Here is a 17,715-nt window from a genome sequence, read left to right on the forward strand (position 1 = left end):
CCCTCAATAGATCCTGGTTCACCTATATACACATATTAATGACCGGTTCACACAATAACCAATGAGATACCTATTTATATTACAACTTATTACATAATTTACTAAGCATGGGCCTAATTATTACCTAACAAACATTTGGTATTTATTTAATATATTTAAAAAAAATAATTTTACTGTCTTAAATATACAATGATCACAGTCCCAACAAACTTAACTAACTTAAACGACTAATAATTAAATACCTACCTGTATTTATAATCTTGCAGGTGCCTCACCACCCAAAACAACCATAAAGAAAGGATGACTCATGCTAGAACGGTACGGGTCCGGGCCGAGGCGTCTGACCATTGACGTATATCTAAGGACTGGCCTTACGGTCAATAAGAATGGGGTATGAGTGGGGCCAGTACAGCGGTGTGACACCGCTACAACGCGATTGGTTGATGAGTTCGCATCACGCGCGCGATTGCATGATCGCAACTAGTTGCGTTAGACTGCATGATTGCACACTGCACTACAACGCTGAACTAGTACCTACCAGTTTTAGTGCCCGAAAGGCCCGTCCATTAGATATATACGTCAATGCGTCTGACACTTAGTTTTCTATAGAAAGCAACACGTGATCACAGATTAAGATCACCCGTCGTAGAAAGCGAAGTGTCGAACGCTTTTCGGGCCGGACCCGGACCGTTCTAGCGTGAGTCATCCTTAAAAGTCGTTGTGTGATGGCAAAGAAAGAACTATTAGTGTCTGGTGGAGCTATATATATTTATTTAACCTTAATCTAAAAATGATTAAAAAAACTTTAATCATAATTGGTTTTAAACGACCATTTTTATGATTTGAAAACATATTTAAAAGTCACATGAACCTAACAAATAACAATCGTATCAAAATCGACACATACCTACCTAATTCACCAGTAACTGGCCACCTGCTAGTAACTGGCCACCCTAAACTAAAAATTAATTATATTCTCCTATAATTCATTTTTAGTTATAGGGTGGCCAGTTATTGGCCGGTGGCAAGTTACTTTATATGGAGAAATCATCATAATATAAATAATATTATGTTTGTTTAAGTTACCTACTACTTACCTATACTATACATTTGTGTTAAATGCCTGCACCAATTCATGTTTATGTTTAATCCAATCTACACTAACAGAAAACCTTTACATATGGGCAGAGTCGCAAATTCCATTTTAAAATTATAAGTGGTTAAATTTACTACCTTGGGTGAGACTTCAACTCACGATCTAGTTAAATTTTTGCACTTTTAATTTATTCCTAAGCTTAATAGCATCGTTCGCAGACGTTTCTGTTCAGTACAAAATTAATTTAAATTCCAATATTTTTAAGTACTTATTAAAGTCTTCAAAACTTAGTTACCGACATTTTGAAAACTGAATTATCTACCTACTTAATTACATTTATTTCACTTTGCAGTTTTTAGTCATATTCGTGGAAAATTAACGACAAACGTTAAATTTTTTACTGAACTTAGATTTGTCATAAAATTCGAACGAGAAAATCCGACTGAGAAAAACCTGTAAAGCGTTTAAGGCCATTTTAACCATGGTAGAGGGGCAAATAGGAACGAAGTGATTCGCATTTACATGTCTCTATTTAGTAAATATTATAAGTCGATTCACGAAATCCGGCGCGAATTTTCTATAAAAAATGTTGTCAATTCAGTACAGCTCTTAAGTTTAGCTATAACTATTAACCAGATCGTTTGATACTCCGACGTAGAGTGAGATAAGCCGCCACTCTGAAGAACACGATAGTCAGGAACAGCAGGACGATGTCCACCCAGAAGTTGTCTGGCTTGTAGCTGAAGAGCTTGATCACTTCCTTCGGGTGTCTGCGGACGACAAGGGATTAGTGTTAGGCGCTGATATAATGCAAGACAGGGATTTCTTCCGAAAAAAGTCAGGGTACTTATGGACAAATGCTTTTTAAGCTGATATGCTAGTAGAGTAGCTTAAAGTTTATGTCCCTGAATGAATTTTGAGAATCATACATTTTATGGTGCTGTCTAATCTGACAAAATTCGGAAGTTCAGTTCTTAAAAAAATATTTAAGGATGACCCCGGGCCGGGACCGGGCCGGAGCTACCGGCGCTTAATTTTCTAAGGAAATCATCACGTGAGCACCTATAGAAAATTAAGCTCCGAAAGTTCCGGCCCAGACCCGGCCCGGTCTAACGTAAGTCATCCTTTATTCTATTAGACAAATTTCCGTAACCAATAAAATCATTCAAAATCGTATCTAAACCACTTTAAAACAGCGCGGCACTGAGGAATATTTAAGTACCTACCTACTTTTAAAAGGGCCTTGTATAAGTTTCATCGACTGAAACTATGGCCAACATCACTACTCACACAACACCTTCCAAATTTAAGAAAACCGAGGTACTTAGGTTAAATTAAACTTACTTCATATGGCAGTATTCTTGATATTCAGGGCAGGGTAGAGCCTGGCGGTTAAACGAGTAGATACACAAGATGATGGCCTCGAAGGCGTAGCGTACGAAGGACGCGTTAGAGAGCAGCCGCATGAACCAGGACATGTGCGACAGCAGCACCAGGTAACCCGCCAGCACCAGCATGCAGCAGGAGTAGATGGCGCCACAGAATGTGCCATTCTGAAAGTAAAAAAAAAAGTTTTTTTTTAACTATGCACCCAATGTGCTAGCAAAATTACATTATTTAATTATACCTTTCGCGTCGAATAATGGACCCTATGAAATTTATTTTTTATATGGAGTAACTGTAACGCAGAATTTATTTAAAAGTGTAACATTAATTAATCAAAATGCGGTAAACATATTTCTCCAATTATTTTTTATTATTAAAGCCCAACCGAAAAAAGCTCCCAAGTGTTACTTGGGGAGGAATGGACTTTAGACTAGACTAGCAAGGGCTCTAGCAAAGACAGACGAGAGTACTGAATATTAGATATACGTTTTTGGTAAATTGCAACCTTTACGGTATCACGCACTGGGGGGCAACTGGCACGTACTTATGGTAATACCCCGGGTTTAGGGTGAGGGAATATTATATACATGGACTTGACAATAATAGGTACTCACGACGGGATTGAGAAAGGTCCCAATCAGATTGCCAAGCGCATCAGCTAGTAGCGTGGTGTGCGATAGCACCAACACGAACATCGCGAACCGCGATAGATCCTGAGGTTGCTCCGTTAAGAAGTATGACGGCGCTGAGTACACGAACGCGTACCAGATCTGAAACAAGTATTAACCTTTTCTCAAAAATGGACGGCAAAGTCGACTTTGCCGTATAAAAAATAGGTCACGAAGTGCGTAGTTTATGGTCAGTCAAAAATTAAAAAGTTAAAATTGCAGTCTCGATTTTGGGACTGCAATGTTGCATACACATTCCATTATTTGTCGAGTTCCAAACTTTTTAAAAGTTTAAATGGCCATATCAAATGAAGGCACAGACCCATTAAACAGCCAAACAGATGATTATAATAATAATTATTATAATGTTGGTACCGCGACTATTTAGCTGCCTTAAATAGCTTGGCGTATTTTCGGCAGAAAAATACACTTCTATTTTAAAATTTAATAAATAAAAAGGCGGCAAAGCAAACTTTTTCAATTGTTTCTACTTTTTTCTGTGAAAATATATACGTAATAAGAACGTCGCTTCTGTAAATATTCCTAATATATTTAATATTTCTTGCACCATTTTTGAGAAAAGCACTATATATGACTCGGCTGAAAGGCTACTTGCTGGCTTCGGATTCAATTAAACGGACTCCCAAGGTCGTCCGTTTAAAACGAATCCTCAGCCTGCAAGTAGCTACTTCCGAGCCTCGACAATAATGTACTATTCATATGTGTGTGGTGGTCAAAACTCGTGGGTACACACCTCGGTTGTACTGTAAAGAGCACAAAAATCGCTCTCGAAAAAAATGCAATATGTTGACTTAAAATCTTAGACAATAAACACAGACAAGAGGTTAAGACGACTTAGGACACACAGACACAGATTCTGACACAGGCACAGTTCAAACTGTGCACCATCCCACTAACCCGGGGTTAACCGGTTAAACCGTTAAGCTAGTGTCAAATTGTACTGGGAACCATGGTAACTCGAGGTTTAATCGGTTAACCCGGAGTGGAATGGTGCAAGTGGGCCTTAGGGAACAAAGCATTTCATTAACCCCCGACGAAAAAAGAGGGCTGTTATATGTTTGACGCCAATGACTGTCTGTCTGTGTGTCTGTCTGTCTGTCGATCAGAAATGAGATCGAGATGAAATCGATCCAGCAGTTTATATATACACGATTCAAGTAGCTTGAGAAAGTTCCTCAACCTACGCAAGTTACTAGCATATACTCCATGCAATTTCCATACTCTCTTTATAATTTAATTACCTGAATGGGAACGCCAGTGAACAGCAGCGCCACGTAATACGTCTTCAGCTGGTACCAATTGTTGAAAGTTTCTTTCTTTATGATCGACAGCTCGGCGGGAACTGGAAAAAAAAAACATTTTAAATACAAGAAATATCTTAATGCTCCATGTGTATAAGTTCCCTTTTCTGATGGAAAGCCACAGTTGTTAAATTAGCACCGATCTAAGTAATCTCTTAACACTTAACTAAAATTAAATGCCTATAAATAAATGGCTACAAATATAATGACCACCAAAAAATACTTTCGTACCCTAAATAAAAAAATCATGCTTACCAAAAAAAATTACTGAACACCAAAAAAATAAGGCCTAAAAATACAAAAGTACCACCACTTTAATTACGACTGCACTTCAAATTGTATTCAAATACCAAATATATTGAATGATCACCAAAAATCATTAATGATCACCAAATCTTGAAGACCAAATTAATGCAATATTTTCACCTAAATAAACCACTATGATTACCAAAAAATTTATACATATTACCAAATAAAGTAAACTGATGCCAAAATTACTAGCCCCTCCCGCTCAACCCCCCGTAGCCCGCACCGCATACCTACCTAACCTAATCTACTTTTCTAGTAGCATTTCGTTATGCTACTAGAAAAGTAAGTTAAACTGCTATCAGTTAAGTGGGTTAGGTTAGGTTAGCACTGCGACCCTTACAGAAACGAAATGGTACTAGAAAAGTAGGTTAGGTTAAGTTTCAACTGCTACCCATACAGATACGAAACGCTACTAGAAAAGTGAGTTAGGTTAGGTTTGAACTGCGACCCTTACAGAAAAGAAATGCTACTAGAAAAGTGGGTTAGGTTAGGTTTGAACTGCGACCCATACAGAAACGAAATGCTACTAGAAAAGTGGGTTAGGTTAGGTTTGAACTGCGACCCTTGCAGAAAAGAAATGCTACTAGAAAAGTGGGTTAGGTTAGGTTTGAACTGCGACCCTTACAGAAACAAAATGCTACTAGAAAAGTGGGTTAGGTTAGGTTAGAACTGCGACTGTTACAGAAATAAAATGCTACTAGAAAAAGGTGACGAAGTGGATTAATTAATTTAATAGGATAACGATATATTAAATGATTGCACATTTTTAATTAAAATGTGGTTACAATTTTGTGATCATTTACTATTTTTGCGTTTACAATGATTATTTTGGAGCCATTTGCATTAATAGGATAGCAAGATTTAAAAATTTGGTTATCATTTTACATTAAAATGGAGTTCTAATTTTGGTGGGCATTTACTATTTTTGGGTTTACAATGATTATTTTGGTGTCATTTTCTTTAATAGGATAGCAAGATGTAAAAATTTGGTTATCATTTCACATTAAAATGGGGATTGAAATTTGGTAATCATTGACTATTTTTGGGTTAATAATGATTATTTTGGTGTCATTTCCTTTAAAAGGATAGTAAAATGTAATAAAATTGGTAATCATTTCACATTAAAATGGTGTTATAATTTTGGTGATCATTCATGATTTTAGGGTGGTAAAATAGATTTTTTAGGTATTAAATTTTATTAAATCTGGTGATCAGTTAAATAGCAGCCTAAATAAATTAGCAAAGATAGTCGTGTGTCACACATCAGCAGCAGCAGTCTGCACCCCTAACACAAAAATGCCGCGACACTATCTCGCGCGTGAAAAAGACTATCCGTTTCATTCTAATTCGTACAGTTATTATATAGCTAAACAGCATTCGTGCAAGAAGTGCACTGTCCCAATAATTGCCATCTTCATACTTAATTTCAAGCAATAGAGGTGACAAACGGGTTGTCACAAGCGCAACTATTGGATGAAACTGTCAAACACTTGTATTTATTTAGACGATGGATATCATCAGTTAGCCAAGGTTCGAGAAGGTCTTGGCACCGTCGTTTCCTGACCCGTCGAAGAGCAGACCCTGACCCAGCACCACTATGTGTGACAGCACTTTTATGTAGTGGTGTTTACATGCAAGACAGACTTACACTTCAATATCCCGGGCATAAGCGACGTGTACATCACGTAGACGATGGATATCATCAGGTAGCCAAGATTCGAGAAGGTCTTGGCGCCGTCGTTCCCTGATCCGTCGAAGATTAATCCCAGCATCACGCCTACCACGATGTGGAACAACACTTTTAGGTGGGTCACCGTCTGTAAGAACAAATTTTCAGTCATGTCATTAGCAATGTTGATTAAAGTAAACAGGCGCAATGCGGGTATTCTAAGGATTTCCGGTTAATATTTTACACTTTAAGGATGACTCACGCTACTTAACAAACGGTCTGGGTCCGGCCCGAGGCTTCGGACTCTTCGTTTTCTATGACGTGATCGATGTTTTCGCTAGAAAAATGAAATGTCGAAGGGCTCGGCCTAGACCCGACCCATTCTAGCGTAAGTCATCCCTATACAGTCTTGTACAGACACCTGCAATTTTATTATATTCTACACAACAAAGTGTGCAAAAATACCTGTTACAATCTTATTTTGAGGGACATAAAGAGTGTGTCAGATATTTTTGCGGTCTTCGTGTAAGACATTATTGCAGATGGCTGTAAGGTAGAAGTTCGAGTGACTGCAAAGTCGCACTAGTAAGTATACCAGTATATGTCAAATTTAAACTATCAGAAGTGATAGCCAGCTGTAATCTTTTGAGCACTAGCACGTCGCGCAATGGAACATTCGACCGGCGCCGTCGTCGGTGCATAAAACTCACCCAGTCTCTATATTGCTGTATGAAACACCGCCGAAACAGTATCCCCAATCTGTACCACTCGGACGGGGGTTTGACCGCAGCAGAGATGGTGGTCTTGCAGAGCTGATCAGCTTTGCTCGGCATCGGCGCCGGCGCGCGTGTCCAGTCCATCTTGTTGCATTCCACTGATAATAGCTCGTTGAAGCTGCCGTATTCACCGGTCGCTATTTCTAGCACTGGAATTGAACAGTTTAGGTATAAGTGTATGTAGGTAATCCTTTTTGACTAAGCGTAGCGAAAGTCTAAACCGGTAGGACATTATGACGAGGCAAATAGTGAGTGCCGTTTTGTTACTAGAAGGACTATGATTGTATGTATAACAAAAAATGTGACGGTAGCGAAACGGCTAAGCCACATATTTTGACTCAAGTGTAGTTTGTGAAGTTAGGCCTTGTAGAGTTAGAAGCTTAGCTCTACATGAGATCTGATAACTTTTAGACAGTGCGAGCCATATGGCGACGAGACGTCTTGGCAACATTTTACATGAAAATGTTTTTGATGGGATTTTGAGCGGCCAAAGGTCCCGGTCTGGTACGCCCATTCTGTTACAGCTTGCTATTTGTACTCACTGTAGTCGGCGGGGTTGTGGTATTTCGGGCACTGGAGACCAACACTGGCGAGGTACGGCACTGTGTTCTCGCTCGCACCGTGGTATACGCACATTCCGTCTGCCAAGATGTATACCTGCAAATGCATAATTTGCCAACATACACATGACATGACAGTAGACATGAGGTGGATGGTTCTTTGACATTGCTAGATTGCAAAAATATTATTATTATTTATAATTACCTGATCAAAGAGCGAGTATATGGAGGCGGTGGGCTGGTGGATGGTGCATACGATGGTTCGGCCTGAACGCGCCAAATTCTTTAGCATTTCTATACACTGTGCTGACGTCACACTGTCCAGTCCGCTGGAAAAATAAAAGGTAACATAACATGAATTACATGAATCATTGAAATGCAATAAGAGACGCAAGATAACCAAGGTCAATATAGCTAGATTTGCCAGACTTAATAAAACGTGGTCTCCCACGTTTCAAGTCATAGAATCCATGGCCGCTGAGGTAGAAAGTTTCTTGATTGTATTGTCAAGATCGTAGAGGGAACCGCGGACCGTTGGATGGGTGCAGCGCACGACCAGCCGTTGTGAAGATCCTTGGGATAGGCTTATGCTCATCTTCGGATGTCTTTCGGTTGAATCCCAATCTTTTATTTTGCCCAGTTTGCTTCGAGCTACCAAAACTATAACTATTAAATTAAAATTCTAAAAACCTCCTACGCACATAAATACCTTACAAAATTTTGGTAAATAACTGTTACTCTTCAAACTGCTGGTTCCATATTTATCCAACACCGAAGTGTGTCGCTTTCACGAGTTTCACGTACAAAAAATCGCATCGAAATCGGTCCATCCGTTGGAGGGCACACAGACGGGAGTTAAAAACCCGGCGATTTACATATATTTGTAGACATAGACATAGACATAGAAAAACTTTATTTAACATCACAAACATCACATTAATGGTACATTTGAACATAGATCTAATGTATTTAGTCTAAGCATTTAAACATAAAACCTTAAAAACTTTTAAAACAAATTAAATTTATGTTTACATATAAACAAAACAGCGTGATGTTAAAAAGGGGCTCGACTCAGCATGATGTTGCAGTAAAATTAACTGCAACGCTGGTTTTCAGTCGGACCCTAATAAAATAATAAAGAACCTAAAGTAGGTAAAAGAGGAAAATAAAATATGTGACGGAACGGAGCGCGGAGTGCAAGTTATAAAAAAAAATATATGTGTACCTACTGTGTATTTTATGTGTGTTCGTTAGTTTGTGTTGTCTTTATTAGAAGTCTGTTAGGAATATACGCGTAACTTAGGGGTTAATTGAAGCATAGAGATACGAATTGATTGACATCAGCATCAGCATCTCCATTTAATTAAAACTTCAATGGTTCGACTCAATAGTTTCGGCTCCTAAAATATAAACAGTAGGTATGGTACCTATGTAGAGTATGTAGTCGAGTAAAAAGTGCCCTTTAAGTGCGCATGTTGTTGTTTAAAAAAATGGTTTTCGTTTTCATATAAAGCGTAAAATCAAATGTTAATTGATGTCGAATCGTAAATATTTTCCAACATTAATAAACAACTTAATAACTCCTGTCAAAATTATGACAACAGAATGACGATGTTTGACAATAAATAATAAAAATACATGAACAAATCATTTATGCAAATTTTGTTTATGTATGTGCAACCGTTCAAACGAAAAAAAAAGAATTTATTAGCAGATGAAGATGACACTGGCTCATACAATACCTACTTCATTAACCACTATACCTATTATTTTCGTTAAAGTATTGGCGATTTTTCGCATCTTGTGAGATTTATAGCGTTTTCATATTACCCGATCCGATATCAGAATTGGGATGGAAGTAAAATATAAGACAAATGTATTTTTCTGTACCTTTTTATTTATTCTTTTAATAAATAATTATTACTAAAAAAATATATATAATGCAAAAAAGGCAGACTTGATGCTATATGGCACTCTCCTACAGCTGTTTTGCTCATAGGCGCCATCCGAGATCCGATATCGGAAAGGCGCTTCCGACAATTTCAGTCATGTCGGATCCCCCGTCAGCTGTCGGACCGATAATATTTGTTTGTGTGCGCATGTGGAGGCGCGTGACCGCAAAAGACGGCGCCCCCGCGGCGTGACTACGCGGATGTAGGATACTACCTACATGTTTCATGTTATTTCAGCAAGTTGTTTTAAATTGAAAACGTAACCTCGATTGTATGGCGGCGTCTATTTATGTTCTTGTGACATTAGATTGACCTGTAGACGCATAGTAATTAACCTTAACGCTAGTGTGCGTGAGAATAAGAACTTTAATTAATGCATTTTATAAGTTGTCTCAATGCTCATTGTGAAAGAGCTATGAATAGTAGGTGTAGGCACTACAACCAATTACTCGTTTCTAAATGTATGGATGCCACAATACATCATGTGGCCATTGTTATAAGCCAGCACTGTAAGGGCACGTCCATTAATTACGTCAGATGTTTGAGGGGAGGGGGTATTAACTTAGATCACGCCGAATATCACCAAATATCACGTATTTTATACGAGAAAATTAAATTTAAATATGTTCCAAGACTAAATATGTCAAAATCTGACACAACCAGCCTCCAAATACTAAGTACTTTAACAAAAATAACAATGCAAATAGTTTTTTTTATAAATTCAATAAATTCAACGCATTTATACTCAAAATACAAATTTTGAAAGATTTCACGTGAGGTTAGGGGGAGGCGTGTCTAGGAAAATCACACGATATCTCACCAGAAGTCCCAGAAGGGGAGAGGGGGCAAAAGTCCTCACAAACACCTCACGCAACACGCAATACATGGGGGCGCCCTAAGGTGTATTTGGCACCAAGGCACCTCTAGGTGTTGGAATGATTTAATAACACCGGTCTCCCTATTACAGATAATTATACCGGTAATAGTTTAATTTAGCTCATCTGTCTTATGCATGTCATGCCTTGGCGCATGCGATTTGATCATCATCTCCATCTTCATCTTCCTCACGTTATTCCGACATTTACCACGGCTCATGGGAGCCTGGGGTCCCCTTTGACAATGACAACTAATCCTGAGAATTGTAAGAACTGTAAGAAATCGAATGCTAACGGTACCATTTTTTTTGGAAACTTAAATTTTGAAACTTTGAAGTCTTGTATTTTTTATAATTTGCATATTTTTGTGTCCAATTTATTGCGATATTGCTAATTTTTTGTCTAGAATTTTTTATAAAATTCAACATGTTCCATCATCTCAATACATACTGATGGCATTAACAATATACCGCACCGACTGACTCAATCAATGTGTGTGTGACTCGCTCCAAGAGCCAAAGTAACGTCCAGCAGTTCCAGAAGTTCCAGGTCTTCCAGAACTTGATCAAGGACTATGTCAAACAAGGTTATTATATACTTACGTGGTGGGCTCGTCCAGAAACAGTACTGGAGGGTTATCCAGCAGTTCCAGCGCTATGGACAGCCGTTTCCGCTGCCCGCCTGACAGGTTACCGCACCGCGTCTTCTCTGTGCCAGACAAACCCAGGTCTTCCAGCACTTCTCTTATCTGTTCAAAAGAAGATTTTAATTAAAGATTATTATTGAACAGTACTTACTTATACTCGTAGTTTAAGTACTGTTCAATAAGCACATAATAAGATAAGGATGATATTCTTATTGACCAGGGCCGTGTTGCATAATAAACTACAAGTAATATTACAAGCGGAACTCCTTTTCCATTTTCACTTATTAGAAAAGGAGTTCCGCTTATAATATTAGTTGTAGTTTATTATGCAACACGGCCCAGGTATTAATTCCATTTTTTATTTCTTAATTCGATTATTTTTACAACATTACTAATGGCACTCGAGCAAACACCACAGTTACCGACACTTTGGTGCAACCAGTCCCGAGCTCGACTCTTTTTTCTAAATCAGTTATTTATTTCTACCTTCAACAAATTCAATAAATCAAAGGTCGATTCTAATCCAACAAATTGTAATGGTTTAAAAACTGGTTTTGATACGTCCATGACGATCGTCTTGGTGATTAGCACGCATCTCACGCACGACTCATCAAAACCGTAATAAGCTGAATCGGACTCGCACGGACATCGGACCGCGAACCACATTCGACGTGTAGCCTCCCTGTCACACTTACGTACGAATTTACAAATGCGACAGAGAGGTTTAAACGTGGTTGGTTGGTTGGCGGTACGCCCTCTTTTGTGACAATCGTGACTGAAGGCGACTTTTTTACTCGGATAAGAAGTACTAACTCAATGGACGTGGCGTAGTTAAATGACAATTTATAAATACTATTACAAAGAAACAATGAACCAATTTTTTATCAAGCAGATACGTCTGCGAGCGAAACAATGTCGTATGCTTGATGTAATCAATGGGTCCATTTGCGTGTCTTATTTAATTTAACTAATGAAGGTCGATAATTACCACAATAGTAGGAAAAAAGTAGATTGTTTGTTTGTCAAGTTTCTTTAAAGCCTAAGTAGTGGCTGTAGTTCAGACCTGGGGGTCGCAGGATTGAATCCAGGGTCCACATCGGGCATATGCGGTCAAACAATGACGGTCAGAAACTTACCACGGTCGGCTTCAGTTTGTCGATCACGTTTCCCAGATCCTGTGGGCTGCGAACTTCATCATCTCCACCAAGACCAGCTCTTGTGGTCAAACAGGGGAAATAGTCGAAAACATACCACGGTCAGCTTCGGTTTTTCGCTCATGTTGCCCAGTTTCATGTCGACAGCAAACTTGATTAGCTCCTTGGCCGTGAATACAGGGTATCTAATGGTTGACTCACTTTAGACCGGGCCGGAGCCGGGCCGGAGCTTCCGGCGCTTCGTTTTCTATGGAAAGCATCATGTGATCGCTTATCATGTCATAGAAAAGTAAGCGCCGGAAGCTCCAGCCCGGACACGGCCTGGTCTAACGTGGGTCATCCTTAATGCGATGAAGCAAGGAAAAGTGTCAGAATCTTACCATAGTAAGCTTTAGTTTGTCGGTCATGTTGCCCAGTTTCATGTCGGCCGCAAATTTCATCAGCTCCTCGACTGTGAACAGCGGGCTGATGCGGTCATCCTGTAAAATTATACATTCAAGGCTTTAGTTTATTTTATGATATAGCATTCCATTACAATCATCGATAGGATGCCACATTTTTACAACTTTTGATTTTTGATATCCATTTGCATGAAATACTTCCAATCGTTCTCAAAAATGATCGCATCATTTAGTATACAAATTATAGGTCTAGGAACTTATATATAGTGTCAAAATGTTGGGGACAGGGTTCTCCCCACTTTTTTCAGCCCAAATCAACCCATTCATTACTGTTGTATACCGTCCACACGTATCCGTACCGTGCTCGTACATGTATAGAATAGGTATTATATACTGAATAGCTCTAATAGTGCTTGAGTACCCGCAGTTACCACTGATGTGTTCCCAGCTGACAGACACTGTTGTCTGTCCGTATCGTATCCGATACCTATCCGTGCCATATCCGTACCTGAAGGATGTATGCTGATTTGCTCCGGTAGTGTTTTAGTGCGCGCATTGACCGCTGATGTGTTTCCAACTGGCAGACACTGTTGCCCGCCCTGATCATGCCCGTCACGCCTTGCATGCTGAAACGTTTAAGGATGCGTTTAAAGTTATAGTTTTTTAGTCTACATTATTATTTAACGCAATAGTTGCATATTCTACACAATCCGACACACAGTGGCCAGTAGGTAATTGTCAGCAATGGTTTGTTTTGCATAACTGAATATTATTAAAAATAATTGTACATGAAAAGTAGTACGATCTAAATATGATTTACGTATATGATTTAACCGTACGATATAACCGGTCAAATAAAGAAATTCTATTCTCGGTTTCGTTAAACATAAATCTTCACTCCGCACTTCAAAATAGCGAGTCTATTTTACGAAATTTTGGAGCGCGTGGCCTTGACCGGTCGGATGGAAAATTTTCAAAAAAATACACGAGGGGGGGTCAAAAAGTAGCCGAAAACACCTCGCGTGATTTGTGTACAACCCTTGCTACAAATAAAGTTAGATATGTTGAGTTTATACAAAGTTACTTACGAGAAGCCAGTGAGCGCGTTCATGAGAGACGACTTGCCGGCGCCGGAGGGCCCCATGATGGCCGTCAGCTGCCCGGAGCGGAACAATTAGAGACAGATGCTGTCATCATCACGTTGTCAAGACAATTAATATAATAGTTACTAATGAGAAGTCGGTGAGCGCGTTCATGAGAGACGACTTGCCGGCGCCGGAGGGCCCCATGATGGCCGTCAGCTGCCCGGAGCGGAACAGACCGGAGACGTTCTTCAGGATAGTCTTCGTTCCTGGAATTACTCGAAGTTACTTACGAGAAGCCAGTGAGCGCGTTCATGAGCGACGACTTGCCGGCGCCGGAGGGCCCCATGATGGCCTTCAGCTGCCCAGAGCGGAACAGACCGGAGATGTTCTTCAGGATAGTCTTCGTTCCTGGAATTATTCGAAGTTACTTACGAGAAGCCAGTGAGCGCGTTCATGAGAGACGACTTGCCGGCGCCGGAGGGCCCCATGATGGCCGTCAGCTGCCCGGAGCGGAACAGACCGGAGATGTTCTTCAGGATAGTCTTCGTTCCTGGAATTAAACAAACGGTTTTTAATGCAAGTAATCGGCTTATATTAGCAGGCGCAGAGTCGGACATGTCAAAATTTCTGTTTTTTGCCGATATTATTTACTTTTTTCTTTAATGCACGAATTAATTAGAGGAATAAGAAAATTACTTATACATTAAGCACATACAGTACATGTTACAGTACATGTTACAGTACATACAGTACATCATATAAAATTTTAATACCTAACTAAATAAATATACGTATAGGACATTGTTTTCGTTTTCGCACTTTAACCCCTACCAGGCTGACATTTCAAAAATGACAATCGAATGTCTCTTAAGTACTCATCGAAAATAGAACACATGTTTGAGGTGCCGTATGTGGGAAATATATATCCCTTAGCAGGTAAAGGGTTAAGTATCTTACGCATAAATGTTATGCGAATGACAACAAAATGATATCATTTAGATATCATCTTAACATCAAAATGTCAGTATGAATTACTTCGAAGTTTTCATAAAATTACATTCCGTTTCATTAAACACATTCAACTTTGTTGCAGTTGGCCAACGATGGCCTTAAGATGGTCGCGCTGCTATCGTTTCATAATAATGTCCGTCAGTTTCTAACATGTAAGTGTAACGAATAATAACTATGTTCTGACTAGAGCTCAAAAATGACCCCACGGGAATTGGGTCGCGAGCGAGTCAACTGTACGGCTACCACCAGTTTAACACTAACATATTCGCTAACGTGTGCGTAACTTACTTTCTATGCATCTCACTCCTACTCGCATTAGTGCGAGCGAGATTTATAGAAAGTAAGTTACACAGACGTTAGCGAATTTGTCAGTTTGACACTGCTAAGGCAGACGTGGTTAAGACTTTACTGTAAGTTAACAACTTCAAATATTGTAAAGTTAGACCAAGAAAGACTGCAACGATTTTGATGGCGCATGCAGTGCGAGATTATAAACGTCAAACTTCTATGAAATTATGACGTATAAATAACAACTGCACTTCGTGTGCTTTCAAAATCGATGCAGACTTGTCTTGGTCTGACTTAGAGTCAAACCGCGCAGGAGGTTTGACATACAATGTGATTTTAGCCAATCATAACTGTTATAGATCATTCACAACTTATTTTTAATGGCGGGAAATTGTGTATAGGTATTGGGTAATATTCATAGGTACGGGCACAGTAGGTACACTTTTTGTGATATGCGTCAGACAAGTGTCAGTCATATGGACCGTTTTTTCAAAGTCGAAACGTACTGAACGCTTCGTCTATATATTCTGTCACTGTGTAAGTCAAAGAGTGACGTATGACACGGTAGACTATAAAAGTGTAGCCATCATACCCGTACAGGTTTCCTTTGCAATCCGGTTAACATTTAATGTAAGGACACGTTGGCAAACGCGGGGTTTGCGAAATGTACCAGTTCTAGCCCTTTCCGCTAGGCTGAACTTACTACGACAGGTTTTTTTACCCGACTACGGCAAAGCGAAAAGGAAGGGTTATGTCTTAGCTGTCTATGTATGTAAATGGGTGTGACAATTTTAATGGAGTTACAATAAACTAAGTTCGAGTCAGACTGGTGGTCTGAAGATTTTCAGTAAAAAGACGGGACAAGATTGTTTATCCTTTTTCTAATGCTAAATAAACGAGGTACCGTAAAACGCCTCACCCCACTTTACGGTACCTACCTATACCTATTAAGTCAAATCAGTTTCTTTTCTCAAACTGCCAAACTGCCACATATGAATTACTAGCAAATTACGTCATGTTACTTACTTAGGTACTCTTCATAGTTCAATACGATTTATAAAATATAAACTGTGTCCAAAATAACCGCTGTCTATGTTTCTCTATTAGTTAATGATCTGGTGATTTAAATTTTAATGCATGCAATTTTTATTACCTGTGCAACAAATAATAATAAGTAATTAAATTTTTAACAAGCAGAAACGTCTAAGAACGATGCTATTAATTAAGCTTAGAATAAACTACTAAGAATTACTGTCTTGGGTGAGACTTGAACTCACGGCCTCTGGTGAGTTCAAGTCCCACCCAAGACAGTAATTTTTCCACTTCTAAATTTAAATAATAATTTATGTAGGTAAATATACTCTATCGTAAATTATAATAAGTATAACCATGCATTATATATGAAAAACAAAGCTCTTAATGGCGTACAAGTACAACCTCATTGGAATGAGTGCAAATATGTTTAAATGTATTATAATAAATATATATAATTACCTTTATTATAAATATTTAATTACTACGTTACGTCCATATAATTGTTTGTTCAGAGGTGGGAAACCCACGGCAAGCGAGGATGCGGCTAAGTTTTAACTGCGACAAAACAAGTACATTAATAACAAATAGAGAATACAATGAATGTGTGCAAACTTGCAAAGGCGAACTTATCCCTTTAAGGCATCTCTTCCAGCTAGTCTTTAAAGCAACTGAGAGATATAAATACATAGTTAGAAGATGGTATAAACAAAAATTCCGATTAGATTACTTTTTTTTCCTAAAATGTTTTCCTAGAGCACAATTCAGATTTAACAACTGGTTATGGATTTGATCTTATTTTGATACAAACTTGAAGATCGGTCACGCTTATTGGTGCATGCGAAATGTATAAAAGTCGTGTGTCAGATGCGCATCAATCACCAAGATGGTCGTTAAGGTCGTGTCGAAACCAGATCAAAACCATAATCAATAGATTAACATCGACCTCTTGGTTCTTAAATGAATATCTATGACATACCAAAAACGGATGATTTTTCATGATTTCGTAGCAGGGATGTTGCGAACATCCGCATCCGCATCCGCAACCGCGGAACTTCCGCATTATTTTCAACATCCGCATCCGCATAAAATCGATGCGGAGCTTATGCGGATGCGGATGTCGAACAAGTCGGTACAAGAACGTCTTAGCGGCGTCGTAAGTGCTAGGTAATTTCGTCATTACCTATAACGAAATCGTCTAGATCCAGAAAAGTCGGCCAAGTTACTGTTTATTAAATATAACGCACATATATTCTTGCTCAAATACTAAACGTTTCGTTTTATTTAATAAAAAAATACTAAAAATGTAATATTTGACGTTTTCTAAGTACCTAATCTTGACATCCGCATCCGCGGATGTGAGCCTTTAAATATCCGCATCCGCATCCGCATCCGCGGATGTCCAAAAATCTGCATCCGCAACATCCCTGTTTCGTAGCCAGCGAGATATTAATAATTTAATAATATTTTTAGTCAGTCCGTCAG

The 17,715-nt window shown here is 38.9% G+C and overlaps 1 protein-coding gene across 3 annotated transcripts in view; it reads right to left on the reverse strand.

The window, feature by feature from the left end:
* Window positions 1–804: 804 nt before the first annotated feature.
* LOC134793854 (ATP-binding cassette sub-family G member 1) overlaps window positions 805–17,715 on the reverse strand; it is a 71,823-nt gene continuing 54,912 nt past the window's right edge. The window contains exons 1-13 of one of the 3 annotated variants that reach the window (XM_063765580.1): window positions 13,903–13,981; window positions 13,323–13,440; window positions 12,807–12,892; window positions 12,511–12,523; window positions 11,216–11,361; window positions 7,992–8,115; window positions 7,769–7,883; window positions 7,161–7,375; window positions 6,430–6,598; window positions 4,413–4,513; window positions 3,097–3,252; window positions 2,441–2,649; window positions 805–1,866 (exon numbers count right to left, since the gene is read on the reverse strand). In XM_063765580.1, the coding sequence (XP_063621650.1) occupies window positions 1,725–1,866; window positions 2,441–2,649; window positions 3,097–3,252; window positions 4,413–4,513; window positions 6,430–6,598; window positions 7,161–7,375; window positions 7,769–7,883; window positions 7,992–8,115; window positions 11,216–11,361; window positions 12,511–12,523; window positions 12,807–12,892; window positions 13,323–13,440; window positions 13,903–13,958 (1,650 nt within the window). In that variant the 5' untranslated portion in view covers window positions 13,959–13,981 and the 3' untranslated portion in view covers window positions 805–1,724. Of the gene's footprint in view, window positions 1,867–2,440; window positions 2,650–3,096; window positions 3,253–4,412; window positions 4,514–6,429; window positions 6,599–7,160; window positions 7,376–7,768; window positions 7,884–7,991; window positions 8,116–11,215; window positions 11,362–12,510; window positions 12,524–12,793; window positions 12,893–13,322; window positions 13,441–13,902; window positions 13,982–14,331; window positions 14,450–17,715 lie in introns of those variants that run through there. The other 2 variants (XM_063765587.1, XM_063765573.1) reach the window with 2 other exon arrangements.

Source organism: Cydia splendana, chromosome 1 (assembly GCF_910591565.1).
Source record: "Cydia splendana chromosome 1, ilCydSple1.2, whole genome shotgun sequence".
Lineage (NCBI taxonomy): Eukaryota > Metazoa > Arthropoda > Insecta > Lepidoptera > Tortricidae > Cydia > Cydia splendana.